Here is a 27762-nt window from a genome sequence, read left to right on the forward strand (position 1 = left end):
CTGTTCTCCTATCAAAAGCCAGAGGGGGTAGGTGAGTGGAAAGCATTTATGCACTGAGGGTGCACTTTGGGGCCAAACTGGGTGAACTGGGGACAGATGATGTCTTGGGGGTCTGTGGGGCTCTTGAGTCTTACAAGCTTCATTCCCTAGGCCCCAGCAGGGAGGCTAAAGTTTGCTGTCAGGTGCAGACCCCACCCACCCAAAGCATCCCACCAACAAGGATCAGGCAGACCCAGGGGAGGTTTCAGGCATTGCTTCCCTGTATCTTCAGGGAGAAGTTTTCTCTCTCTCTACTTCATGAAATTCAGTCAATAACTCTTCGTAAATAATTTATTTTCATTAGGATCCTAAGTGCTGGAGACGAAAGACCTAAACTGGCCCTCAGAGCGTACAATTCTCAGACTAGAACATTTTAGGAAGTTCTTTTCTTAGTGTTTTAAATTGAAAAAAAAAAAATCCACTGTAAAGAGGCAAAGGATAGGACAAACCCACAAGAGGACTCAGAGAGTTTAGGGCCCACGTTCCCCTTGACTGAAATGTCATGCATGGAGGGTGGAACGGGAAGAGTCATTGCGAGAGGACGCTCTTCCCACTGCTGCATCTGGAAGACTCACCGGCTGCTCTTTCCGAAGAAATAACGGAAGGGGAAGAGAGAGCTGCAGGAAGGAGAACAGAGTGGCTTGAGATTCTAGAGGTCCCTCCCTTCTCCCAGTCCCATTAGGGCTCCATTAGCTAGGACATTTTGGCTTTGGGGAACCACTGAATGGATTCAAGTCTGGAACAGCATTTGAAAAGGTACCCAAATTCAATTATACTCAGGAGGGACACATGAAGGAGAATTCAATGGGATGGCTGAGCTCTAGATGGATAAAGGGATTTGCTAATTGTCTTCCGCAAAAAGGACTCTGAAGACACAGCCTAGATTCAGAGAGGAGAATGGAAACATTTTGGTAACCGAAGCATCTGAATGACCTAACGATAAGAACAGGCTCTGTTTAAGCAGCATTTATGGGACAAGGTCCAATGCTAGGCACACTGGGGTGGGGTGGGGTGGGATGTGTAAAAGCGAACAAGACACGGTCTTTATTAAATTCAGTTAGGGCCCTTGTGCTGTCTCATTTCCATCCTGTATCCTGGGAAAAATAGAGATTATGTGGGGAATCTGCTTGCTTTTCTAATTTCCCCAAAAGATTCAATGAGGCAGACTCTGGAGCTAGATTGCTCTGGGTCTCAGTTTAATGACAGGAGAGAAATCCATCCTACCTTAGAAACCCAAAGAAGCCATTGGTTGCCAGCTCTGCGGGTCTTTCCGGTGGAGATGGATTGTCTTGCTGCAATGGGGGGATGATCTGTCCCACTAGGCTGTCCCCCAGCTTAGAATCTGCAAGGAAAACACTCAGGCAGGGAAAAGGTATTAGCCCAGGGACTTTCACATGACATCTAGTATGGGCCAAGGGCAGCCTCACACCATTTGTTCGAAGCTAGCCAAACTGTTTGTTGAGACCTTCCCAATTTCATCTCAGCCCAGTAAGATACTACTCTGACCTTGGACTATTTTTAGTTGGGCCCCTGAGATTTTTACACGGCTTAAGTCCTAGCCACCCACCATGATGTTTTCTCATGGAATGACAACTTGTTGAAGAACTCATGTGCTTACATCCCTGCATCTGTGATAACTACAATTCATACTGAATCCTCATGCTGGACATCTTAACAAGCATTTCCAGCCTTTGCTGAACATCTACTGCACCTCCAATATTCACATTAATGCCCTGAAGGGAAGAGGAGGAAAGACAGCTTCCCAGAGATTATTCTCCAACGAGACAGAACAGTGAAACACATCCCTCCCAACTTTTCTGTAAAACTTATCACCCATATAGAACTGTTTTCAAATAGTGGGAGCATCAATTTCACCATGATTTGCACAGGAAGGACATGCATCGTTTCCTCTCACTTCTCTTGGAAGCTGAGGGAGCTTTTACGATTCGAGGGCAGGCCCCCACACCAGAGGATGGCCAACAAGAGTCTTCATGGGAGCAGGCATATCACCCAGCAAGTGTGCCCAGACTCAGCTCTGTGTTGCTCTGCACATCAGAGAACGAAAGAGGTCAGGATGATTATTAAAAGAGAATACATTTCCCAGAACCTACCCTGTTCCTGGACATCAGTGATATCAAACGTTGGGCTCTCCTGACATTTCTGTTTGGTTTTTCTTTCCATGTTCTGGTAAAAAGAGGACCAAGAAAAGTTTTAAACTTGACTCCCATACATCTTGGTGGGCAGGATGCTATTTGTTGGTTGGTGGTTAGTCAAGGAAGACTTCGCAGGGAAAGTGCTACTTGAATGGGGTCTTGACAGATGAGTGAAATTTTATCATAATGGGGGTGAAGAGACGGTCAGAGAGAGCAGGGCATTTTAGACAGGGACATGGTGTATAGGAGGTACTACCTTTAACAACTAAAAAGATGAGTATGGCTAGAGCTGGGGTAGTGGAAATATGACTATGGCATAAGCAGGCAGCACACTATAACTCAGTCTTCTCCCTGGGCTACTCCTTTACAGAACTTCTTTTTTTAAAGTTTATTCATTTTTTGAGAGAGACAGAGCATGAGTTGGGGAGGGGCAAAGAGAGAGGGAGACACAGAATCTGAAGCAGACTCCAGGCTCTGTAACCGACAGTACAGAGCCCGACACGGGGCTCGAGCCCATGGACGTGAGATCATGACCTGAGCCAAAGTTGGACGCTTAACCGACTGAGCCACCCAGGAGCCCCTACAGAACTCCTTTTAATACTTTGAGGAGGACATCCTATAACCTGGTTCCAAGCCCACATTTCCAGTTGATACCCCAATATTCAGAATCATGGTTCATATATTTTCTTTGGGACTCTCTGCTAACTGGCCACTCCCCTCACCTGGAAAGGGCCTGACTACCTTAGCAGTGCTGGGAAGTTCCTTGAGCCATTGTGCTGGTGAAGAATTCTACAGCCAGGGGCTGTGGACTATCAAGGTGGGTCTGGGAGGCAGAGGTATGATAAGCCTCTAGGAAAGTTAGGATGAAAAAAAAGAAAGAAAGAAAGAAATTAGGATGTAGCCTCCATCTTAAGCATGAGTTGTATTTCTAAGATAAACATTTCCATAAACCCTCAATTTCCGGAACACATAGGCTGCTACCTGGGTCATACTCCTGTAAAAGTAAAGGGGAACTCTTACCTCTTCTAAGTCTCCAGGTGCACTGGCTTGCAGTCCACCACAGGGTGGAGATGGAATTGAGAGGGCACAGCTCTAACTTCTAGCTTGAGAAAATGATTCTTACAAATTTAATTAAACTATGGTTTGGAGCTTAAATTCTGCTGCATTGGCTCTAATGAAAGCATCTGCTAAGGGTGGCAGTGGGGAATAGAAGGGTTCAAAGGCCCTGGGACAGAGGTAAAGATCTCTCAACCAGGGCAGATTCCCCTCACAATATAGGTTAGCATTTGCGTTCTCCTAAAATCTTGACAGATGTCTCCTCAGGAAAATGTCACAAGAAAAGAAAAACATTGCCTGAAATTAAACTGATGGTACCATCTGGGACATCCAACAAGACATAATAATACACTGACAACCCAACACAAAACTGTCCTCTATATGTTCAGGACCAGATCTGCTTAAAAGTATAGTTCAAGGGGTACCTGGGTGGCTCAATCAGTTGAGCGTCCAACTTCAGCTCAGGTCATGATCTTGTGGCTCTTGAATTCAAGCCCCACATTGGGCTCTCTGCTGTCAGTGCAGAGCCTGCTTCAGATCCTCTATCCCTTGCTCTCTCTGCACCTCCCTGGCTCACGCTTTCTCTCAAAATTAAAAAAAAAAAAAAAGAAATTTAAAAAAAAGTTCAAGCAGTTCAAGCAGAAGTGGCAAAAAAAAAAAGCTACACACACACAGCAGTCTGTTTTACATCTGCTCTCCCCCTTTTTGTCCTTACAAAGTCTGGATCTCTAGTCTGGCACCTCGAGTAATAAAGGGAATGGGTCTGCCTTTCCTTCCCATTCTCCCCAAAACACCTCTTATGAAACAGAGACCTTATTTAGATATGAGCCATGTTCTTCGAAGCTTTCCCTGTATCAGCTCCCATGACAGTCCACACTGACTGTGACCCTACATCTTGAGTTCCCCAAAGGGGAGAGAAAATATTACGCATTGGACCATAGGAGCAAATTCGATTTTTCCATCTCAAGTGACTTACACTGAGAGCTACTATGATCACTCTAATTCAACAGAAATCCTCTTTCTGGGAACAGGGTCTACAATGGAGACTGTCATTGGGCTTTGAGTCAAAATCAATAAACATGTTCCTTTTGGGTTTTGTTTCGGTGTGTTTTTTTTTTTTTTTTTTTTTTTTTGGGCTCAGAGTTTTTTTCTAAACCCAGTATCAGGTTGAAAAGGTAATTATGTTGAGTAAGAAACTGTGGGTACTGTTCTTGAGGGAGATGATGTGTCAAACTAAGAATAGGAAGGTATGAAGGATAGAGAGTGAGGGAAATGTTCTTTTAATAGTAATTATCTTGGTTGTATAAAGCGTCTTTGTTCTTCAGAGCTTCATGCACCCCTCCTGTACTCTCTCATTTCTTTTTCTTCCCTCTTGAAAGGATAGGAGTATAGAAGAGGGCAATCATCTGTCTACAATCACTCAGTGGGCCAGGTGGCCATGGCATAATGGGTCCTATACCCTGCCCCTACCCACGGAGCCAGAGGACTGAGTCCCTAAGGGTTCTCTCTTTCCCTAACTAAATGATAAATTCCTGCAAGAAAAACCATGTTTTACATGTTTGGGTGCACCCCAGCACCTAACACAATACCTTGCAAACAGGAGGCAGAATAATCATATAGAAATGAAAATCACTTTCCTTTCCTACTTAAAAAATGTTTTAGGGGAAAGCCTGTGATCTTGAAGTTGCCCTTAAGTCTTTCAAGATCCAGCCTGTGCTGATCTCTCCAATAACATTTCTTAGCACTGTACTCTAAGCTCCAGGTGCACTGGCTTGCAGTCACCAAAAGCACTATATTCGTTCCTCTTGGCTTTAGTTCTCTGAGCTACTCTGAGAAGCCTCCCTCCCATCCACCTGGTTTGGGTGAGGTTCTCCTTTGTGGTCCCTTTGCTTCCTTTATTCTTGCACGTAGCACATCTATCAATAATTGTCTGCCTAGCTTTTTACACAGTTGGCATTTTTAGGGGAGAGCAGGAGATCTCCAGTACTTGGCACACAGCAGACACGCAGTTTGTCGAATAAATGCACATGTTTTACAGATACTTACTGCATAACTGATCATGCTACGGGTTCTGGGAAGGCGAGGGAGGTGAACAGGGAGTGTGACCTTAAGTAACTTTAAATACTTAAGGTCAGAGCTACTTTGGAGAGATAAGTGAAAAGTAAGAAAAAGGCACAAATAACAGCTATTTCAAGAGGGGAAGAAAAGAAAAAGGGGACTCTTCCACAGGCTACTAAAAAAGAAGCCCTGAAATGCAAGAGTAGCAGGTATATGAATATCTAAATGGGGAATAAACCTCACAAATGAAATCAAATGCCACTGGGGCCAGCCCATCACTGCTCTGAGTGAAGTTTTCTCTTACCAGCATCCCATGCTGATGTATGCCTAGCTTGTCTATAAAAACTAGATGTTCCCAGACTCAGACCCCGGTGCAGATGAAGGCAAAAAGTTTTCTAAAATGAAAAAATTCTATACCAGATCCCACCCCGATTCAACAGACCTATTTTCTTCTCTCACTGCAGAGTACAAGCAGCAGCTTTTTAAGCTGAGAAGAAAAGGCCTTTTAACAAAAGGATTCATCGATGTGTGTATTATGTGGCTACTTTTGGGACAGGTTGTGGCAGAAGTAGAGTGGCTGAATGTTATTCTGCAGATGGTGAAACCTGAGAATGAGTTCAGTCAATTCAGTCTGTACTTAGGACCAAAATGTGCTGGTAACAGGAATTATGACTTGTTACAGAACAGGAACAGCCAAAAGCCTTGAAGCCTCCATTTTGGTGCTTACCCTCCTGGTTTCCATAAGGGGCCTCTTTTTGCAGGGGCCTTGGCTGGAAATCCCCATCTTGGCCCTGAGGTGGGGAAAAAAGCCCAGGAAATGTTACTGGCAGCAGCAACATCACATTTAAGCAAATGTGGCCTAAATGAATATTTCAGCAGGTTGGCTATTTTTATACCACTCCTGGCCTACGGAATAAATTGCGTGGCCAAATTTTCTTTGGGTGCTGCTTTAATTCACAGCAGAATCCCAATTTGAAACATTTAAGGATCTAGGGGTTGAGAAAGGGAAAATGTGATTGACAGCAGGTAATCACAATTTGAAATACTTGACTGCATCAAAACCCAGAGAAAGGGAAGATGTGAGGCCTCATCTCCATGGAAAATTCAGTCAAATAGAACAGAGCAAAGCTTCACACCTCCAAGTACCTTCACATTCCACCTGTCTGGGAAAGAAGTTTCCTGACTCTTCCCTGACATGTGCATTTGGAGGGTAGAGGCCTCAGTTCCCTCATGGAACTGTTTGCCCACACGACCCCAGGAAAGAAGCAGCTGCTCTCTGGGAACATGGGCTGAAAGCACTTTGGGCTGGGGAGCAAACCACACCTTGGATTATTCCAGCTGCCCTCTCTGGGTGCGAGTTAAGAATGACTGAATTATCTTACCTTTACTGATTCACTCTGTCCCTGACAGAGATTGTAAAGAATAAAGTAAGTAGCCTCCACCATAGCAACTTCAACATGTTAAGGATATGTTCAACATTGACCCTAATATTGCAGTATTTCACCCATTGACTGATACATACCCTCTTGTACGTATTTACATTTTAGCTCACATTCTCTCTTAAAGGCAGATTTCCAAAAAACTTCACTGCTTACTAGGTAAAATAGAATTGTATTTTATTTTTTTCTCACTCTCTTGAGGATTTTTCTGTGTTCTTATATAATATGCTGGGACTTCTTAAGTCTTGGGCCTTTTGGTAGTGTGACCATACTGAGTGCTGAGTATGTGTTGGATTCAATTGTACATAGATGTGATCGCCTTTCCTCATAGTCACTGTCTTGATGAGCAGAAGACTCCCACTTTGCCGGGGAAGGAACTGTTTTCAAATTACTTTGCAAACATCAACGTGTCTCCTTCCCTTAGTCCAACCCCGGAAATAAGCAGGTACCAATGAAGGCTGAAGACAAAAAGTGACTCAGCGAAGGACAAGATTGGCCAGTAGCAATAGCTGGCAAAGCCTAATGAGGATGCAGGATTTCAACTCTCTCCCAACACCACTGACCTGTCCAGCTCTGGCCTGTGCAGGGGGCTGGGTACTTCCACTCGTGCTCGTTTCCTCATCATGGCTCCTGCTGCTTTCGTCTCCGCCGGCACCTTCAGAGAGGAACCAGACTCCTGTGACTCCTTTTCCAGACCTGCTCACAGTTCATGAGGGCACAGTGAAGAGAACTCCCCATCTCTAAATTGCCTACAGCAACTTTTAACACCAGCTTCGCCAGTGAGGCTAGATATCGTTGTTAGAGACAGTCTTAGAAATTTAGCCAAGAGGAAAAAGATGGTCTCATGTATACAATTCTGATTGGACCTGGGCAGGAACCAAGGGGCAAAGTAAGAGGAAGAGACAAGAGCAGGACTTTTTGGACAAGACATGGCAATAAAGGCAATTTTCATCTTGTATAGAAAAGGCAAACTTACCAATCCAAGAGGACTGTCATTTATTGGTTTCCCTACAATGGAAATTTGAAGGTTATAATGGATCAAGATGCTGTTTCACCTGGATTTCTGGCTACCACTTATTTCTTACAACTGGTCGTAGACAAAAAGCTCTATGTATGCCTTTTCCCTTTTCTGCCTGGTACCACTTTTGCTAGAAATCCAGGGTCTTCAAACTCTCTTCCCCTATTTTTTAGACTTAAAGAACTATTGTCATCTACAAGGTCAAACATACTACATTTATATTATATTCTAATGATATTCCACTTAAAAGGGAATGATCCTTAGTATAAAAGAAAAAAGGTAGGGGCCCCTGGGTGGCTCAGTCGGTTAAGCGTCTGACTTCGGCTCAGGTCACGATCTCACAGTTTGTGAGTTCAAGCCCCGTGTCGGGCTCTGTGCAGACAGCTCAGAGCCTGGAGCCTGCTTCCAATTCTGTGTCTCCCTCTCTCTGCCCCTCCCCTGCTCACACTCTGTCTGTCTCTCTCTCACACAAATAAATAAACATTAAAAAAATTTTTAAGAAGAAAAAAAGAAAAAAGGTAGAACTTCAGACATCAGTGACAAATGAATTGGGGAGATACTCTGAGGCAAGGCCTTTGCACTCTTTTCCAAATCAAACTGGCAGGTATCTATTTGTCCCTCTATGAGTAAAAATAGCAATGGCCTTCAGAGATTAAAAACCTGGAGATGCCTTTAAGATACCACTAACGTAAAAGTCACTGAATACTCTAAAATGGAAGGAAGTATTTTTATATAAGAGATCTCTTTCACTGAGTGATTACTGTCAGTCAGACTTTGTTTATTAATATGTATAATTAATATATATATATATATATATTTTTTTTTTTTAACAACTCAGTGAGATGGGTGCTATTATTATCCTTCGCCATTTCACAAAGTGGGCACAGAAAGATTAAGTAACTCATCTAAGGTCACACAGCTCTCAAGTGGCAAAACCACTGGGATTTGAACCAGGCCGTCTGGCTTGGAGCACTTGCTCCTAACCTCTACACTGTGTGGCGTTAGGGCCCAGTCAGGCTGGCCATTTTGCCATACTGACCTTGCAATGCTAACCCACGGACATTCAACCTTCCCTATTTCTCCTCCACCACTAAAACTTCCATCATTCTACTTACCAGGTGACGGGTTTTCATGAAACCATTTCATCTCCACATACAGAGTAAAAACAAATGGATAGGGGGCCAAGACGATTTCCCCATATTTGAATTTCAGGTGGGACACTCTTTCCCATTTGCTTTTATCTGAGAAATGGTGCTAAGGAGTGAAGAAAGCAGTCAGTATGAATCCCTGAGTACTATTCTAGGGATAAGACCCTTGCCCTTCCCTGTCCTACGAGTCTGCTGCTTCCATTTGAATCTATAGTGTGACCTGTAGCTTATTTCTATCCTGAAATGAAAGGATACAGGGAAATACAATGAAGTGTTCTGTAGCAAATGGCTGAAGATTGTCCAAGTTTCCCAAGACCACACGAATAGAATCCTGGAAAAAAAATCTGAAATGAGTTTAATATTGTCTAGTCCCAGCCAATCTGTCCATTTACACCTGTCACTGCTTTTTGCAAACCCTTCATTCTATTAAAGCTGAACTATGTGCTGTTCCCTGAACATGCCTTCTTTTTTTTTTTTTTTTTTAATTTTTTTTTTTTCAACGTTTATTTATTTTTGGGACAGAGAGAGACAGAGCATGAACGGGGGAGGGGCAGAGAGAGAGGGAGACACAGAATCGGAAACAGGCTCCAGGCTCCGAGCCATCAGCCCAGAGCCCGACGCGGGGCTCGAACTCCCGGACCGCGAGATCGTGACCTAGCTGAAGTCGGCCGCTTAACCGACTGCGCCACCCAGGCGCCCCTGAACATGCCTTCTGATCCTCCATTTCTGTGCTCTGTTCCCTCTGCCTGAAATGCCCTTTCTTAGTAATGGGGGAGTAATGGAGGGGGCCAAGATATGAACAATGGGGTTCCAGGCAATGGGGTTCCAGGGCTTACTCTCTTAACCATTCATTAGGCACAATGCCTATCAACAAATGTTTTCTGAGTAAAAGAAGATGAGAATATCTGCCTGAAAGCTGAGAGCAAGAACACAGAAAAAGCACCTTGAAAACTTTGGTTATAAATGTATATAAATGCTCCCTAGCTACCGCATACTGAGCTACTGTGTGGCAGGCACTGCACACATCTATTTCTAACCCTCACCACAATCGTGAAAACAGGTACTGTTTATCAACCTCATTGACAGGTAAGGAAGCAGGCTTGGAGAAGGTAGGTAACTTGCCCAAAAGTCCCATTGTGAAGGCAGAACTTAACTCAAATCTAGGTGTGACTGGCTCTGAGATCTATGGTCTCTCCACTTTGCTAGATACTGCCTTGCACTTTTCTCTGCCCATGTTAACTGAAACAAAGTGAAATAAACTCTGCTCTACTTACAGTTAAAATAAGCAGAAAACTCTCATGGTTCTATTATTAAAATAATTGTTATTTATAACAATGTCTCTGATCTCCCACAAGATTCTAAGGTACCTTCAACACTTAGCCAAAGAGCTATAGATACCTTTAAGGCTAGGACTCAAATTTTCGGTTTCATAGAGTTCTGTGTTTGTATATTTCATTGTATTCAAATTCCTTGAAATATGACAGTGTATGTCTTTATAAATCTGAACGGTCCCAAATCACTGAGTTGTGAAGTCAGAAGAGAAATAAACTAGTTTAGAACTCTCATTTTATGAATAAGGCAATTAAGACCAAGAGACAGAAATGATTTGCTGGGGTTCGCACTGCTAATCAGTGGCTCAGCCAGGGCTGGAATCCAAGGCCAGCGCCCAGAGCTCTGACTCCTTGCCCAACGCGTTCACCAATTCACAAAGCTGTTCACTTGCTCAGTGTTTCTCCTGTGGGAGAACCTAAGTAAGGCTGGGTAAAGGAGGAATGAAAATGAAGTGGGAATAAAGCAATTGCAAATGTTTCCAATTAAAATGAAGACACAGCAGTCTTGTATGTGTATTTACAATTGAGTTTCCTGAACGTCAAGTACCAGGCAGTGGTTGGGAGGGTGAGGCTTCCCAGAGCCCTGGAAGGCGGCAGTCCTCCAGAAGCTTTCTCCATGCCAGCCACCACAGAAGAGAGCTGCAGAGGGCTGGGAACTCTGGTGGAAACAATAGAACTCTAAGCCTCAAAGGTGCTGACACTTCAACTAGAAGAACTGAGAAAGGATACAGGCTTTAATTTCCTTGGAAAAACAGTTAAGTTTCTTTGCAGAGGAACTACGGCAGGGAGAAGCCAAGTGATCAAGTGGAGGTTGTGACTCAGTTCACAGGAAATAATTAAAAGCTGGATATGGACGCATCCTTGGCTTAAAGAATAACTTTCCCAGAAGTTGTCTGCTTTTTCCCCTACCTCCAGCTCCTTGAGGATGACTTCCTTATCTTCTATCTCTTCCCCTCTAGAAGGTAAACAAACAAGAGATAAATAAGCTGAGAAGGAAAGCTCTGAAGACGCTAGACTCTACTGTCAGTACAGAGTAGACAGAAGAGCAAAAATGACACTTCCACTGAGCTACAGAAACATGACTAAGTAAGAATCGTGTGTGTTGACCAACAGCTCATGGGAAGAAGTGATCACGTAGGTGGTATGGTCTGAGAACTGGTAGAAGGTTGTTCCAAAATATCTTCCCCATTAACTTGCCAAGACCTGAAATTAAGTTAATAATTTGTTAGACTTGTTGTACTCAAGTGTAGTCTGTGGACCACCAGGCATCCTCAAGCCCCTGTCAAGTGTTCTTGAAGGCATAACTATTTTTATACTAATAATAAGACGTTATTTGCCTTTTTTTTCCTTGCTGTGTTAACATTTGTAATCATTAGTACAAAAGCAATGGAGGGCAAAATTGCTGGTACCTTTGCACAAATCTAGCTAGTTACACTAAACTGTACTAGCAGTTGTGGTAATCTTGACTGCCACACAGGAAAAAAAAATCCAGCTTCATTTAATATATTTGAGGAAGCAAGAAAAAAATGAATAATTTTATAAAATCTCAACCCTTAAATACATGTCTTTTTAATACACTATGTGATAAAATGGGAAGTATTCATTAAGTACTTCCGCTGCATACAGAAATATGATGGGTGTCTTGAGGAAAAGCACTTGGGCAACTAACTGTTAAAGTTGCAGATTAAACTAGCTGCTTTTCATGGAATGGTATTTTACTTCAATGATCAGCTAACAAACTATAGTCCTTATACAGACTTAGAAATGTGACATTTCCTCCAAAATGAATAGTGAGCTTATCAATTCAAGCAAAACAACTGACAGTATTTATTTGTGCCAATGAGGAATTTTGGGATTTCAAGCAAAATTTGAACTTTGGAAAACTCAATCCACCACGGTGAGATTGACAAGTTTCAAAAACTTAAAACACTTTTCTAAGATTGATCGTGATATTAACAGATATGATTTTTTGATATCGTATAACGAAGTGTGTTGACATTTGGATTATCTGTATAAGTCAGTCAACCAACATTTTCCAAATGACCAATGAAACACGTTATGTTACAAATCATCCTAGGTAAAAGATTCACTCCCAGAACAAGACAGATTTTAATAGAGCAGAGTTCAAAAAGTTCACTGATAGAATTTCAGATTTCATATTGCAACTAACTTTTAAAAAAGTACCACGTTAAACAAAACCAAACAAAAAAACTATCACTTCTTACATTTTAATGTAGGGTCAAAGAATGCCCACAATAATCTGTGAAGGCTATTAATACATTTCTACCTTCCCCAACTACACATCTATGTGGGGCTGGATTTTTTTCATATAATTCAACCAAAAAAAACAGACTGAATGCAGAAGCAGATATAATCTATCAGCTTTCTATTAAGCCAGACTAATGAGATTTGCAAAAATTTAAAACAATGCCAATCTTCTCATTAATTTTTTTGTCTTTGAAAATTAGCTATTTTTAATAAAAATGTGTTAACACTTAATGGATACATTATTTTAAATTAACTAATACATTTTAAAATTGTGGTAAAATATATATAACCTAAAATTTGCCATTTTAGCCATTTTTAAGTATACAATTCAGCAGTATTAATTAGACTCACAACCATGGTGTACAACCATCACCACTATTTTTCCAAAGCTTATCTTCCCAAACAGAAACACTGTACTCATTAAGCAATAACTCCTCACTCTCCCCTCCACCCCTTCCCTGGTGACCCCTAATCTATTTTCTGTCTCTATGAATTTTCCTGTTTAATATTTCATAGAAGTAGAATCATATTTTTCCTTTTGTTCCTGGATTATTTCAATTAGCATAATGTTTTCGCGGTTCATCCATGTTGTACAGGTATCAGAATTTCATTTCTTTTGCAATTTCTTTAGTAGCTGAATAATATTCTATTGCATATATGTATACAGCACGCATATGACTACATTTTGTTTATACATTCACCAATTTGATGGCACTTGGGCTGTTTCCATCTTCTATCATGAATAATACAGCTATGAACATTGTTGTATAAGAATCTGCTTGACTCCGTTTTCAATTCTTTTGGGCATATACCTAGGAATGAAATTGCTGTGTTATATGTAATTCTATGTTTAACTTTTTGAGGAACTGCCAAATTGTTTTCCATGGCAGGTGCACTATTTTATATTCCCATCAGTTCTATACAAGACTTCCAATTTCTCCATATCCTTGCCAACTGTTATTTTCTGGGTTTTTTTTTTTTTTTTTTTAATACCCATCCAAGTAGGTGTGAAGTGGTATCTCATTAAGGTTTGGATTTGCATGTCCCTGGTGTAAGGATACTGAGCATCTTCTCATGTGCTTATTAGCCATTTGTGTATCTCATTTGAAGTAATGTCTATTTAAATACTTTGTCCATTTTTATTATTTTTTAAATGTTTATTTTTGAGAGAGGGAGAGAGAGAGAGAACGTGTGCACAAGCGGGGGAGGGGAGAGAGAGAGAAGGGAGACAGAGGATTTGAAGCAGGATCCGCACTGTCAGTGCAGACCCCCATGGGGAGCTCAAACTCACCAACTTCGAGATCAAGACCTGAGCTGAAATTGGTCACCTAAAAGAGCCACCCAGGCACCCCAGCCTTTGTCGATTCTTAAACTGGTTTATTTTGTTGTTTTTGAGTTGTACTTCTTTTCTTTTAATGTTCATTTATTTATGTTTAGTGTTTATTTTTGAGAGAGAGAGCACAAGCAGTGTGGGGCAGAGAGACAGAGAGAGGGAGACAGAGATCCCACGCAGGCTCTGCACTGTCAGCACAGAGCCAGACTTGGAGCTTAAACTCACAAACGATGAGATCATGAACTGAACCAAAATCCAGAGTCGGATGCTTAACAGACTGAGCCACCCAGGTTCCCTGAGTTGTACTTCTATATTCTGGATATTAAACTCTTACCAGATATGTGATTTATAGATATTTTCTCCCATCTGTGAGTTGCCCTTGCACTCTGTTGATAGTGTCCTTTGATGCACAATTTTTAAAAATTTAATGCAGTCCAAATTTATCGAATTTTCTTTTGTTGCCTATGCTTTTGGTATGGTATTTAAGAAACCACTGCCAAATTCAAAGTCATGAAGATTTGCACCTATGTTTTCTCCTAAGAGTTTTATAGTTTTAGCTCTTAAATTTAGGTCTTTGATCTATTTTTTGTAAGTTCTGTGTACAGTATAAGGGTCTAACTTCATTCTTCTGCATGTGGATATCCATTCTTCTCAGAACCATTTGTTAAAGACACTGTTCCTCCACTATTGAACAGTTTTGGCATTCTAGTCAAAAACTAATTGACCAAAGATGTGAATGTGAAGGTTTATTTCTGGGATCTCAATTCTATTCTATGGTCTGTAAGCTGTTCTTACGCCATTACCTGTAGCTTTTTGGGTTACCTGTAGCTTTGTAGCAAGTTCTTAAATTGGGAAGTAGGAGTCTTCCAATTTTGTTCTTTATCGAGATTATTTTGGCTACTCAGGGTCTCTTGAAATTCCATGATTTTTTTTTAAGAGAGAGAGCGGGAGAGAGAAAATCCCAAGCAGGCTCCACTTCTCAGTGGAGAACCCAATGTGGGGCTCGAACCCATGACCCTGGGACCATGACCTGAGCCAAAATCAAGAGATGGATGCTCAACCCACTGAGCCACCTGGATGCTCCATTTCATATGAATTTTTAGATGGGCTTGTCCAGTTTTGCAAAATATGCCACTGGAATTTTGATAGGGATTTCACTGAATCTGTAGATTGCTTTGTCATCTTAATAATATTAAGTCTTCCAATCCACAAACATAGATATCTAGTAAGTCTTCAATTTCTTTTGGCAACTTTTTGTAGTTTTCAGTGGGCAAGTCTTGCATCTCCTTGGTTAAATTTATTGCTAAATAGTTTTCTTATTGGTACTACTGTAAATGAAATTGTTTTCTTAATTTTCTTCTCAGATTGTTTTTTGCTAGTGTATACAAATACCACTGATTTTGTGTGTTGATTTTGTATCCTGCAACTTTGCTGAATTCATTGATCAGCTCTAATAGGTTTTTTGTTTGTTTTGTTTTTTTGGTGTGTGTGTGAATTCTTTAGGGTTTTCTACAGGTAAGATCATGGTTTCCACAGATAGAGATGGTTTCACTTATTCCTTTCCAATTTGTATGTATTTTATTTCTTTTTCTTGACTAATTGCTCTGGCTAGAAACAAGTACTATGATGGATGGAAGTAGTGAAAATGAGCATCTTGAGAGAAAAGCTTTAAGTTTTTCGTAACTGAGTAAGTTAGCTGTGGGATTTTCATATATGGTCTTTATCATATTGAGGAAGTTCCCCTCTATTCCTAGTTTATTGAGTGTTTTTATCATGCAAGGGTGCTGGATTTGGTCAAATGCTTTTTCTTTCTCAATTAAGATAATCATGTGACTTTTTCCCCTTACATTCTGTTACTGTGGTGTATTATATTGGTTGATTTCTGTGTGTGTGTGTGTGTGTGTGTGTGTGTATTTAATGCTTATTTATTTTGAGAGAGAGAGAGAGGGGCGCCTGCGTGGCTCAGTTGGTTAAGTGTCCAACTTCGGCTCAGGTCGTGATCTCGCGGTTCGTGAGTTCAAGCCCCGCGTCAGGTTCTGTGCTGATGGCTCAGAGCCTGGAGCCTGTTTCAGATTCTGTGTCTCCCTCTCTCTCTGACCCTCCCCCATTCATGCTCTCTCTCTGTCTCAAAAATAAATAAACGTTGAAAAAAAATTGAAAAATAAAATAAAAAAGAGAGAGAGAGAGAGTGAGTGGGGGAAGGGCAGAGAGAGAGGGGGAGAGAATCCCAAGCAGGCTCTGGCTGTCAGCACAGAGCCAGACATGGGGCTCAATGTAACAGACCGAGAGATCATGACATGAGACAAAATCGAGTCAGATGCTTAACTGACTGAGCCACCCAGGTGCCCCTGATGTCTGTATACTGAACCATCCTTGCATTCCTAGGGTCTTTATCCCAGGAATGTAAACAGTGCCAATCTCCTCATTAATTTTTTTAAAAATATAGTTAACCTTTTTAAAAAATGTTTATTTATTTATTTTGAGGGGAGAGGGGCAGAGAGAGAGAGAGAGAGGGAGAGAGAGAATCCCAAGCAGGCTCCACACCATCAGTGCAAAGCCTGACGCAGGGCTTGATCCCATAACTATGAGATCATAACTTGAGCTGAAATCAAGACACCCAACCAACTGAGCCACCCAAGTGCCCCAAAATATAGTTACTTTTAATAAAACATACTATTTGTTAACATTTAACGACATTATTTTCAGCAATTTTTAAGAATTTTATTTAAATCCAAGTTAGTTAACATATAGTGTAATAAGGGATTCTGGAGTAGAATTTGGTGATTCACCACTTACATATAACACCCAGTGCTCATCCCAACAAGTGCCCTCCTTAATGCCCATCACCCATTTAGCCCATCCCCCCACCCAACACCCCTCCAGCAACCCTCAATTTGTTCTCTGTATTTAAGAGTTTCTTATGGTTTGCCTGCCTCTGTTTTTTTTAATTTTTTTTTAATTTACATCCAAATTAGTTAGAATATAGTACAACAATGATTTCAGGAGTAGGTTCCTTAATGCCCCTGACCCATTTACCCATCCCCCGTCCCACAACCCCTCCAGTAATCCCTGTTTGTTCTCCATATTTAAGAGTCTCTTATGTTTTGTCCCCCTCCCTGTTTTTATATTATTTTTGTTTCCTTTCCCTTATGTTCATCTGTTTTGTCTCTTAAAGTCCTCATATGAATGAAGTCATATGATATTTGTCTTTCTCTGACTGATTTCTCTTAGCATAATACCCTCTAGTTCCATCCATATGGTTGCAAATGGCAATATTTCATTCTCTTTGATTGCCAAGTAATACTCCATTTTATATATGTACACCACATCTTCTTTATCCATTCATCCATGGATGGACATTTGGGCTCTTTCCATACTCTGGCTATTGTTGATAGTGCTGTTATAAACATGGGGGTGCATGTGTCCTTTCGAAACAGCACACCTGTATCCCTTGGTGCCTGCCTCTGTTTTTATCTTATTTTTCCTTCTCTTCCCCTATGTTCATGTTTTGTTTCTTAAATTCCACCTGTGAGTGAAATTATATGATATTTATCTAATTTCCCTTAGCATAATGATATATTATTTTTGTTTTATTTACTTTTTGAGAGAGAGAGAGAGAGAATAAATGGGGAGAGGCATTGAGAAAGGGGGAAAGAGGATCTGAAGCAGGCTCTGTCCTGACAACAGAAAGCCTGATGTGGGGCTCAAAGTCACGAACCGTGAGATCATGACCTAAGTTGCAGATGGACACTTAACCGACTGAGCCACCAAGGCACCCCTAATGATATATTATTTTTAAATTAGTAAGTATGTTATTTTAATTTTCCTGTTTTAAACTGTATATGATACATATTGACAGGTATGACCCACATAACCAAACTCTTTGGGATCCTTGATAATCTTACGAGTGCAAAGAGATCTTGAGATAAAAAAATCTTGAGAACTACTGCTCCAAAGGTATGCCATCACTAATTTAGAAACTTACATGAATATTAATATATGGACTATAAAATACTTGGGAAACAGGGGTACCTGGGTGGCTCAGTCAGTTAAGCATCTGACTTCTGGTTTCAGCTCAGGTCATAATCTCACAGTTTCATGGGTTTGAGCCCTATGCTGGGCTCTCTGCTGGCAGTGTGGAGCTTGCTTGGGATTCTCGTCCTCTTCCTCTCTCTCTCTGCCCCTCCCTCACTCTCACTGTCTCTGTCTTTCTCAAATAAATAAGCTTAAAAAAATAAAATAAAATACATGGGAAACAGAGTCCTACAAGATGCTAATTCAGCCAGTCCCCTGGACAGGGGGAAGGTAGAGAAGGGATACCTGTGGGAATGTACTAACCTGTATTTGCAAAGGCTATTCTCTTAGCTTCAAAATTACCTGATACTGTTGCCATATCTAATTTTGAATTTATACACATTGGGTCCTGCGTGAAGAAACCTCGTCTCTGGAAACGGGTAGGTGAAGGGTTTTAAACTCATTGCTTCCAAATGATAGCCTAAATGAAATACAAATATTAGAGAATTATTAAAAAGCTAAAGATGGTTCCTTATGTTATCATATGGGAAAGAGAACCTGCCCAGTCCGTAGCGTCTCTTCATGAGTAAAATGTCCAACATTCAGCACCACTGCCTATGTCCCGTCTCAGATTTTACATTAATCACCTATTTTAATCACTTGGACCATTCTTCTACCTGCATGGGGGAAGATACACGGTGTTTGGGAATAATCTCTATACTTGAAATCAGAAGACCTGGGTTCGAGTTTTGTAGTTTACCTGACAACCTCGGGCAAATCACTTCTCTTCATGAGACTAATGATAACCAACATCTGATGCCTCATAAGGTTTTTGTTAGGATTAAATTTCTCTCTCAAACATCTCTTGAATCTATTCTCCCCCCTTGTCCCCACTTTCCTTGGAATCTAGGCCAGTATGAAGAGGACTCAAGTCAAATAATGAAACAATCCGAATGTACCAATAGGTGGCACAATTAGGAAGACCTCTGCTGTTAATTTTAGATGAAGTTAAGAAAGGAACACACCTTCCTGCCACAGCTCACGCAGCAAATAAGGATGTACGCTAATGTTTCCCAGTGCTGCCAAGGAATGCCTTATCTTCCCTACCTCTCAACCACTCTTCCTTTTCACCACTTGTGAGACAGCCCTGTGCCACAAGAGTACCTACTATCCTCCTAGCACTTACTAGATTTACTTTTCCTATTCCTGAATCTCTGTCATTTAAGGTCCTCTTTGAGGGAAAGTCAGGAAAAGGGAAAGATGGGAAAAGAAGAATGGCACGTCTCTTCTCCTCCAAGCAGGCATTCGGTACACACTAAAAAGAATTAAGCACAGTGATTAGTGATTTTCTAAGTCACTGGGACTTTTCTGTGCCTCTTTTTACTTGCAGAGATAATAAACCCTGCGTTTTCTGTCTCTTCATATGGAAGTGTAAGTAATAAATAATGAGATGAGAGGTTCAGAGTTCCTGAGGATAAAAGCTACCTACACACAACACAAAGTATTGATTTCAGAGGTAGCTAAGATGGGTAGACAGAACAGGCACAAAGAAAGAATAATTTAGGTTTGAGTCTCGGGTCCAATATCCCTCTTTGGCTTCTCCAGGCCTTGATTTTCTTATGTATACAATAATAACAATTAACAACAACTTTTTAAAATGCCCTACCTTAAGTGTCTTACATGTATCATCTCACTTAATCCTTACACCAAGGCTTTGAGATCAACAGCCCAAATCTGATAGATAAGGAAACTGAGACATTGAGAGATGAATGTTGGAACTGAGTTTCAAATGAAGTAATATGAAGCCAGACTTGATACCTCTTAACCACTTTCCTACTCTGCTTTCTGGGGTTTTTAGGACAAAAAAATAAGATAATGAATATAAATCATTTTGTAAGTATTAAAATACTATATACACATAAAGGACTATTTTCATTACTCTTTCCTCCATATTACCCCAGTACCATTTATACTCAGCAGGGAAAACTCTCGTGTGGTGGAGTCAGAAGATCTACGTGCCCAAAGAATGGAATTTCCCACAATTTCCAGAGTTCATGTCTGGGGCTGCCAGTAAAGAGATATCCCAGTGTCTGATCTCAGCTGCTTGGGATTAGAATGACAGGGGGTTGGAGCCAGAGCCCATGAGACTATTTAGACTAGAATTGCAGTCAAAAGTGAAAAGAAATACTTGGTGCCAACTGCAAAGTTACCAGAGGGGAAATACTGTTCATATCCTGAGGTGGGGTGGGGAAGGCTGGGGGGGGGGGGGGGGGGGGGGGGGAGGGAAGCTTGTTGATTCCCATGCCCAAGGCATGGCAGGAACCCAGCTAGATTTGATGGTGTTTTCAGTGCTAAGATGACTTTTCTAAGTAGGAAAGGAGCCTACCTGCCACAAAAGTTGCTGCCACAAAAATTTAGCTTTCAGTTATTCAGAGAGTTTTACTAAAATGCAGTCACCTCTCACCACAGACTGAGGGCTGGGGGATCAGAGCAAAGGAAATGAAGGACATTTGCTGGAAATGACAATCCAGAGAGGAAACTTCATGTACTGCACCACAGTGGCTGTCCGAAAGAGGTAACAACAGCCCTCTTCTGGCTGGGGCCTGCCTGTTAATTGCTGGCTGCCTGCTTCAGAAACAACCACACACTAATTGCCTCATTTGAAAATAAAGATTAGACAGCATAATCCAAAACAACCACATAGTACTATTGTTTCAAAGATTTCACAAGGTTATTTTTCAAGCTAAGTACTGTAGTCAAGATAACAATATGGGGTCTTAACATATGAAGAAGGGTCACTCTCAATCCATTTTTAGGTGATCAAACAACACGATGGTGTTAAAACAAAGAAAAGTTTAGAAGCAAAATGCATTAGTTGGAAACACGTAAGATTTGCAATTGGAGGATCAAGGCCTGAGTCCTAGCTCTGCTTCGTATTAGCCATTAGATCCTGAGCAAGTCACTTAGCCTTGCCATTTCTCAATTTCTGCATCTACAAATGGGAATCCCATCTAGAATTGTAGTGGGATTAAATGAGATTATGCTGTAAATAGCACTCCATAAACTCTAGAATATTACATAAACATTAGCTGTTTTGATAGATTTGAAGAGTTTCTCTCTTAATGGTTCACTAGAAAAGCAAATTTAAGAGAGGAAAACTGACTACCTTTAATTTCAGCGCAAAATCTGACAGATCCCAATCAAGAACCTTTTCTTTGAAAATTTCCAATAATTATATTTAAATGCCACATAGGCAATGATGTTCGATTTTTTAAGGTTTTAGTAATTTTTTCACATAAAGAAACATCTGGGTCAGTTCATAGAACCTAAAGCAGGGCTGAATGTTATATGAGGATAATATTGACTATTGAGGTGGAAGATAAGGAAGTGCTGTCACTAAATATATCTGGTGATATTTGATGGAAAAATCCTCCATAGTGTTAAAGAATAAAAGAGTTTCATAAGCATTTATTCGAAATACATTTACTGAGCAGATCTAACATGATAGGCTCTGTGACCATTAATGAGTGGGGGTAACAAAACAGGGAAATCCCACTGATACTATGAATTTACTACCCAAGTTTTGGAATTGAGATTGAAGACAGATGACCAGCAACTCCTTCCACCTTCACAAGTCCTTGGCTAGTCTCCAAGGTCTGCCTGGCTTTACTGAAGTATGTTCAGACTCTCTGAAGTCTGTATTTCCAAACAGAGATTCATGGTTGCCTATGGTTGGAAGCGCCCTCTGTTTTAGACGGTATGAGAATAAAGTGATTTCACCAAAGAAGGAAATAACTTCCACAAGGTGTCATATAACTTAGTACGGAACCAGGATTAGCACTCCCCAAGATTGCTGATTCCTTTGACCCACGCATTCCCCATTACATCACAATACCCTGTCAGTCACTTTATTAAATTGTAACCCTGGTCACTCTTATAATTGTGGATGACTCAAGGCAAACTCAATCTGGGTATAAAGGCATCAAACCAAAATGTAAGCTTTTCTGATCAAATGTTCTTAGAATTATTTCTTGGAGTGTTAAAGTGTTCACATTTGTTTGTCTTCAAGCTCTATTGTCAAAAGGAACTATTCTCCGTTTCTTTACCTTGCAGGGTAGCTAGGATGGTTATGAAATAATGCAGGTATAACTGCTTATTTTAGTGCTCTACACAGGTTTTTCAATAAAGAATAACCTTTCTAAGACAAAACGAAGTCTTAAGATATGGGAGGGGACAGGGAGAGACTGATCTAAGACTACCCAGAATACTTTCGTGTTTACTGGTATCGTTCTTTCCCTTTAGGTTTCTTCCTACTCTTTCTGGTAAAACACAATCTTTAAAATGCTCTTGGCATTTGTTCAGGAATAGATTTGCCCTTGGAACTGTGTTAGATTTTGTTTTGTTTTGTTTTGTTTTGTTTGAGAGGTAAGGAGTAACTAAAGTTTCTAACAGAGAGGTAGGAAGATGCCCTAAAGTGAAATTAAAAGGCCTAATGGACAAGTCAGTAGACCAGAAAGGAGTCTAAGTCAATCTCTTAAGTTACCTTTGCACCACTTACATCTTAACCATCCTAAAAGCTATTGGAAAAACTACCTTTAGTCAATAGGTCCAGAACTGTGGTCCTTATTTTAGAAAAGCAATAGAATGGTATCTCATCTCATCACCCTGCCCAGAAGCTCTGGCTTGTTACATGATGATCAACCTATTAGCATTCACATCACACTGAATTCACTGTAGCACTCTAAACATCCTACCAACCCCAGGAACCCAAAAAGCATTTGGATGTAAAACTGAAGGCAATGAGAGACATTTTATCTTTTGGTTACACCACTGGGTGAGTTGACCTGTACTCACCCGTACATGTAGGGAAGAATATGTAAAATTGGGGGGGGGAAAGCATCAGTAGTTTCAGAAGGGCAAATGGTTTAGAGAATGTGCTTAGGTAGAGAGAAAGGAACATCTTTTACAACTTTGAGCTCAAAACTCTTGAGTCCTTGATGTACATATCTCAATGGTCTTAGTGACAGAAGACTGATATAGGAAAGTGTGAAAAGAAAGCTTGAGAGGTACCTGGGTGGCTCAGTTGGTTAAGCGTCCAACTGTTGATCTCAGCTCAGGGTCGTGAGTTCAAGCCCTGAGTTGGGCTCTATGCTGAGTGTGGAGCCTACTTAAAGAAAAGAAAAGAAAAGAAAAGAAAAGAAAAGAAAAGCTTCTAAAATATCCAGCTTTGTTCTTGCCAGGAAACAATGGCAGATTCTGAAGAAATTACTAAGAAAACTAAATTACTTTTTATGTAATGAGAGACATTTCATACAGGAAATTTGAAATATTTTACTAAGTTTAATCCAATTCTGGTGAGATGTGGGGTGGGGGGCAGAGATAAGAACTGTATTTACAAAAAGATATAGCTGACTTGAGGAGATCATCTAATTTGACCATGACGGGCAAGACTAAAACTCAGATGTATTGTTAAAGCAAGACAGTCCAACTGATTATGAACTGGCCTACACTCAGTATTAGCCTCAATTCTTTATATTTTACATTTTGAGCCTAGCTCTAAAACAACAAATCATTTATTATGGCTAAGAAACATAAAGTTTTGTACTTTGAATAACCATCAAACCACAGGGCTCTAATGGTGAAGAGGCCTTAGCAAACAAGCAAACCTCATATTTATAAAGCACTTTCAGTGTATATAATGCTTTCTTATCTCTAGCTCACAAGATCCAAAAACTTCTATTGAAGTAGGAAAGGTAGAGTCAGCTAATTCATTTTCCATACTAACTGCTCTCCTAGTTTTTACCTGATCTGAGCCTCTCAATCTCATGTTCATTCAACATTCATTCATTCAGCTCACAAATATTCACATGCCTACGATGTTCCAGAAGCGGAAGTGCTGGAGATGAAGTGGAGAGGATTGGAACTTGGTCCTCACCTGCAAAGAGCTTACAAATCATTTCAAGTGTGGTGACTGCTACAAAAAAGAACAGGGTGATATGGGAACATGATACAGAGAATCCTAACCCTAGAAAGGAAATCATGGAAGCCCATTCTAAGTAAAAGACTCATATCTGAGGGATGAATATGAGTTAGGGACACACAAAAAGAGAGCAGGTCTGAGGTGCGTACAGGAAACAGAAGATGTAAGAGTCTTCAACTTGGAGAGAGCATGGCGCTTTCAAAAGAAAGAAGTATAGAAACTTGGAACCTAGTGGGCAAAAAGGACAGTGCTTTGAGATAACACATACAGATAAGCAATGAGTTAGTCAGCATACATGTGAGAGCCTTACTATGCACTGCTCTATGTCTAGAGTATAACAAGAGAGACATGATAACTTGTCTTTAAGGGCTTATATTTCAGGTGTGGAAGCAACAATAAACATGTAAGTACATAAATGTAATTTGAAGTACTCTAAGTACTATAAAGAAAATAAAAGAGTTTCATAGAAAAGAGTAACTGGGAGGGTGCTTAACTACTGTGGCCAGGGAAGACTTTTCGGACAAGATTACAGCTGAGCTGAGGCCCAAACGGAAAGTTGAACAACCATGCGAAGTCAAGAGGAAAAGCATTCCAAGCAGAAAAAAAACCAGCAATCACAGATGCCTTGTGATGGGTGGTTTAATGGACAGAAAGGTCAGTGTGACTGGAGCACAGAGAATGAAAACAGAATAGAGGAAGACGAAGTCAGAGATAAGAAGCAACCAGATCGTGTAAGGCCTGTAGGCCACTGTAAAGAGTTCAAATTTTATGCTAAGGGTTTTATAAAGAATGAAAGGATTTGATTTGTTTTAGAAAGATGAACTGTGGGGCGCCTGGGTGGCGCAGTCGGTTAAGCGGCCGACTTCAGCCAGGTCACGATCTCGCGGTCCGGGAGTTCGAGCCCCGCGTCAGGCTCTGGGCTGATGGCTTGGAGCCTGGAGCCTGTTTCCGACTCTGTGTCTCCCTCTCTCTCTGCCCCTCCCCCGTTCATGCTCTGTCTCTCTCTGTCCCAAAAATAAATAAACGTTGAAAAAAAAATTAAAAAAAAAAAGAAAGATGAACTGTACAAGGGTAAAAGTAGAAGCAGGGAACCAGTTAGGAAACTTTTGTAGTAGTCCAGGAGAAAGATGATGCTGATTTTGACTGGGGAGTCTTAATGAATAGCTGAATGGGGGTATATTTTAGACTGATGGACTAGATGTGGGAGTCAAGGAAGGTTCTTATGTTTTCAGCCTTTGCTATTAGGTGGAGGATCGTACATACCCTTTTCTGAGATGGGGAAGGATTCTACGGAAAGAGATTTGTAGAGAAACTCAATAGTTCTGTTTTGGTTAAGCCTAAGGCCTATTCAACATCCCAGTGGATATGCTGAGAGGGTGGTCTCCTAGTGTGCAAGAGATGGAAATCAGGATGGAAATGTAAATTTAAGTAATCAGTGTTTAGGTGGTATTTGAAACTATTGAACAGATGTGATCATCAGGGGAGAAAGTACAGGTAAAGAAGGGATGTGGGCCTTACTTACAGTCCAGGTTATGAATTGTGGAGTCTATCCTGAAAGCAATAGGAAGGCGCTGAAGGGTATAATAAAGAAATGACCACACAGCTGTGAGTTAAAGTACACATATGTATGGATCCGGTTGTAACGTGGGAAATAATCCAGAACAAGAACAGATAAAAAAGGACTAGGACCAGCTAGGCAATGCCTGTGGTGCTAGGCAGAAGCTGATCAAGTGGCCTGGTCTCCAGTGACAAAAGTGGAGATGAAGAGAAAAGGATTGGTTTGGAGGATGCCTGCGAAGATGTCTAGACGTGATTTTGTCAACTGATGAGGGAAGGGAGAGAGAACAAAGATGATTCCTAATTGCTTGAGCAGCTAATGGAAGAGGAAAAAAAGTACCACTTCCTGAAAAAGTAGCCTTAGAAAGTAAACTTTAAAAAATTTTTTAATGTTTATTTTTTGAAAGAGAGAGATGGTGTGAGCCGGGGAGGAACAGAGAGACAGGGAGACACAGAATCTGAAGCAGGCTCCAGGCTCCCAGCTGTCAGCACAGAGCCCCATGCAGGGCTTGAACTCACCAACCATGAGATCATGACCTGAGCTGCAGTCGGACGCTCAACTGACTGAGCCACCCAGGTGCCCCTATAAGGTACATTTTTTAAAAAGTTTTCAGTTTATTCCTTTTTTGAGAAAGAGAGAGCGAGCAGGGGAGGGGTAAGAGAGAGGGAGAAAGAGATGGCTCAAGCAGGCTCCCCACTGCCAGAGCAGAGTTCGAAGTGGGGCTGGAACTCACAACCGGGAGTTGCTGATGACCTCCTGAGCTGAAATCAAGAACCCCACAACTACTGAGCCACCCAGGCGCCCCTGAAAAGTCCATTTTTTTTTTAATTTTTTTCTTTAACGTTTATTTATTTTTGAGACAGAGAGAGACAGAGCATGAACGGGGGAGGGTCAGAGGGAGAGGGAGACACAGAATCCGAAACAGGCTCCAGGCTCTGAGCTGTCAGCACAGAGCCCGATGCGGGGCTTGAACTCACGAACCGCGAGATCATGACCTGAGCTGAAGTCGGACGCTTTACCGACTGAGCCACCCAGGCGCCCCTGAAAAGTCCATTTTTGAGGGGGAAGATGTGACCTCCTTAGTGGGACGTGCTCAATTTTAAGGTGCCCACGAGCCAGCCAAAGAGCGATTTTAGGGAGACGGTTGGGATACTGCAGTAGGTTCACCACCTGCACATGCGCAAGGGGAGGAACTGAAGTTGAGAAAAGTCAAGGACCAAGGAAGGCTTAATCTTTCCACTTTCGCAGATGCCAAGATTCAAACGGGGCGGGGGTGGGGGGGGGGGGTGGGAAGGGGAGGTCTCACTGAGTGCCACGCCTCCAGTATTTCCCTCCCAGGTTGAGTCAGGCAAAGCAGAGACTCCCCGAGATCACTAAGACATGGCGGGGACGAGAAACGTCTCCGTGGGTGAAGCCTTGCTTTCGTGGCAACCGCTGAGCCTGGGGTCACGGGGAGGCTGCAGAGCAGAGGGCACACTTTCGTTACGGGGAAAGGGGGTTTTAAAAAAGAGGGTGCGGCGAGGGGGGCGCGGGGCCCTCGGAAGACGGGGCGGCCCTCGGGGGCGGGAAGAGCGGCCAGCGCGCCGCGTTCTCGGCCTCGGCAAGGGGGTCGGCCCAGGCCGCCGCCGCCCCCCCTGCCCAGCCCGCCCCGGGCCACCCTCGCGGCCTGCAAGTGGCCGCGGCAGCCTGGCCCTCTCGCGCCGCTGAAGGGAGGGGCCGCTGGGGCTGTAACTCTCCCTCGGAAAATAAAAGGCCACGAAGCGCCACCCTCACGGGAGCACCAGGCCGCTGTGGGCCGTTACCTCAGACTCAAGACTTTCCCAGGCCAGGCCGGGCCCTTATACAGGCTACGGGTTCTTCGCGCCTCGTGAAAGCGGCCTCGGCCGCAGTTCCGCCCGGAGAGCGCCCCCGAAACGTGCGGGCGTCGACTGCGCACGAAGCGCGGCTCGTGAACTCACTCAGGCGCTCGCTCGCGCTTTGGCTCATGCCGCGCGCCCGCCAGCCCTTTTGCGCACGCGCAACCGCGCTCCCCGCCCCACCCCCCGCCGGGGCCGAGCGTTCTGCGCACGCGCAGATGTGCTCCCTCGCCTGCCGCTGTGGGCGCGCGCCGAGGTTTGGCCGTGATGTGCGCGTGCGCGGCGCGGCGCCACGGCCCCGTGGGTGGTCCGCCGCTCAGGTCCGGAGTGGCTCGCGGCCCCACCCCGGCCGGGGCCTTTTTGTCACTACTCATCCTGTCCGCTGTTTGTTCACTTAGAGCATAGTCCGTGCCTGCCGTGGGAGCTGTGTCCTGCGGAGCCCCTACTAATGTGTCCAGCATCGTGAAGGCACTTTTCATACTCGCTCTTCTTTGATAAATCCCGACCGCAG

The 27762-nt window shown here is 42.3% G+C and overlaps 1 protein-coding gene across 12 annotated transcripts; it reads right to left on the bottom strand.

Moving 5' to 3' along the window:
• Positions 1 to 316: 316 nt before the first annotated feature.
• On the bottom strand, positions 317 to 27433 carry MAJIN (membrane anchored junction protein). 12 transcript variants are annotated; one of them, XM_045485862.1, is made up of 13 exons: positions 27198 to 27433; positions 26702 to 26852; positions 19044 to 19172; positions 18221 to 18338; positions 11152 to 11197; positions 9167 to 9242; positions 8879 to 9004; positions 7722 to 7753; positions 7309 to 7421; positions 6034 to 6097; positions 2151 to 2223; positions 1264 to 1381; positions 317 to 656 (listed from the first exon to the last, which is right to left on the bottom strand). In XM_045485862.1, exons 4-13 carry the CDS (start codon positions 18319 to 18321, stop codon positions 611 to 613), a joined length of 795 nt encoding a protein of 264 aa, XP_045341818.1. In that variant the 5' UTR covers positions 18322 to 18338; positions 19044 to 19172; positions 26702 to 26852; positions 27198 to 27433; the 3' UTR covers positions 317 to 610. The 12 variants fall into 12 exon arrangements, with proteins under 12 accessions (XP_045341818.1, XP_045341819.1, XP_045341817.1 ...); XM_045485863.1 differs by lacking the exon at positions 19044 to 19172 and adding an exon at positions 23929 to 24065; XM_045485861.1 differs by lacking the exon at positions 19044 to 19172 and having other exon boundaries at positions 27198 to 27421.
• Between the last annotated feature and the right edge of the window lie 329 nt (positions 27434 to 27762).

Source organism: Leopardus geoffroyi, chromosome D1, assembly GCF_018350155.1.
Source record: "Leopardus geoffroyi isolate Oge1 chromosome D1, O.geoffroyi_Oge1_pat1.0, whole genome shotgun sequence".
NCBI classification, from domain to species: Eukaryota; Metazoa; Chordata; class Mammalia; order Carnivora; family Felidae; genus Leopardus; species Leopardus geoffroyi.

Coding starts and splice junctions, on each gene's coding strand:
- MAJIN (XM_045485858.1), bottom strand. CDS start 23,697: ATGTTGAATGAACATGAGATTGAGAGGCTCAGATCAG. Junction 18,339..23,660: donor GATTGAGAGGCTCAGATCAG/GTAAAAACTAGG, acceptor TATTTCATTTAG/GCTATCATTTGGAAGCAATG. Junction 7,754..8,878: donor TCATGAAAACCCGTCACCTG/GTAAGTAGAATG, acceptor TTTCCATTGTAG/GGAAACCAATAAATGACAGT.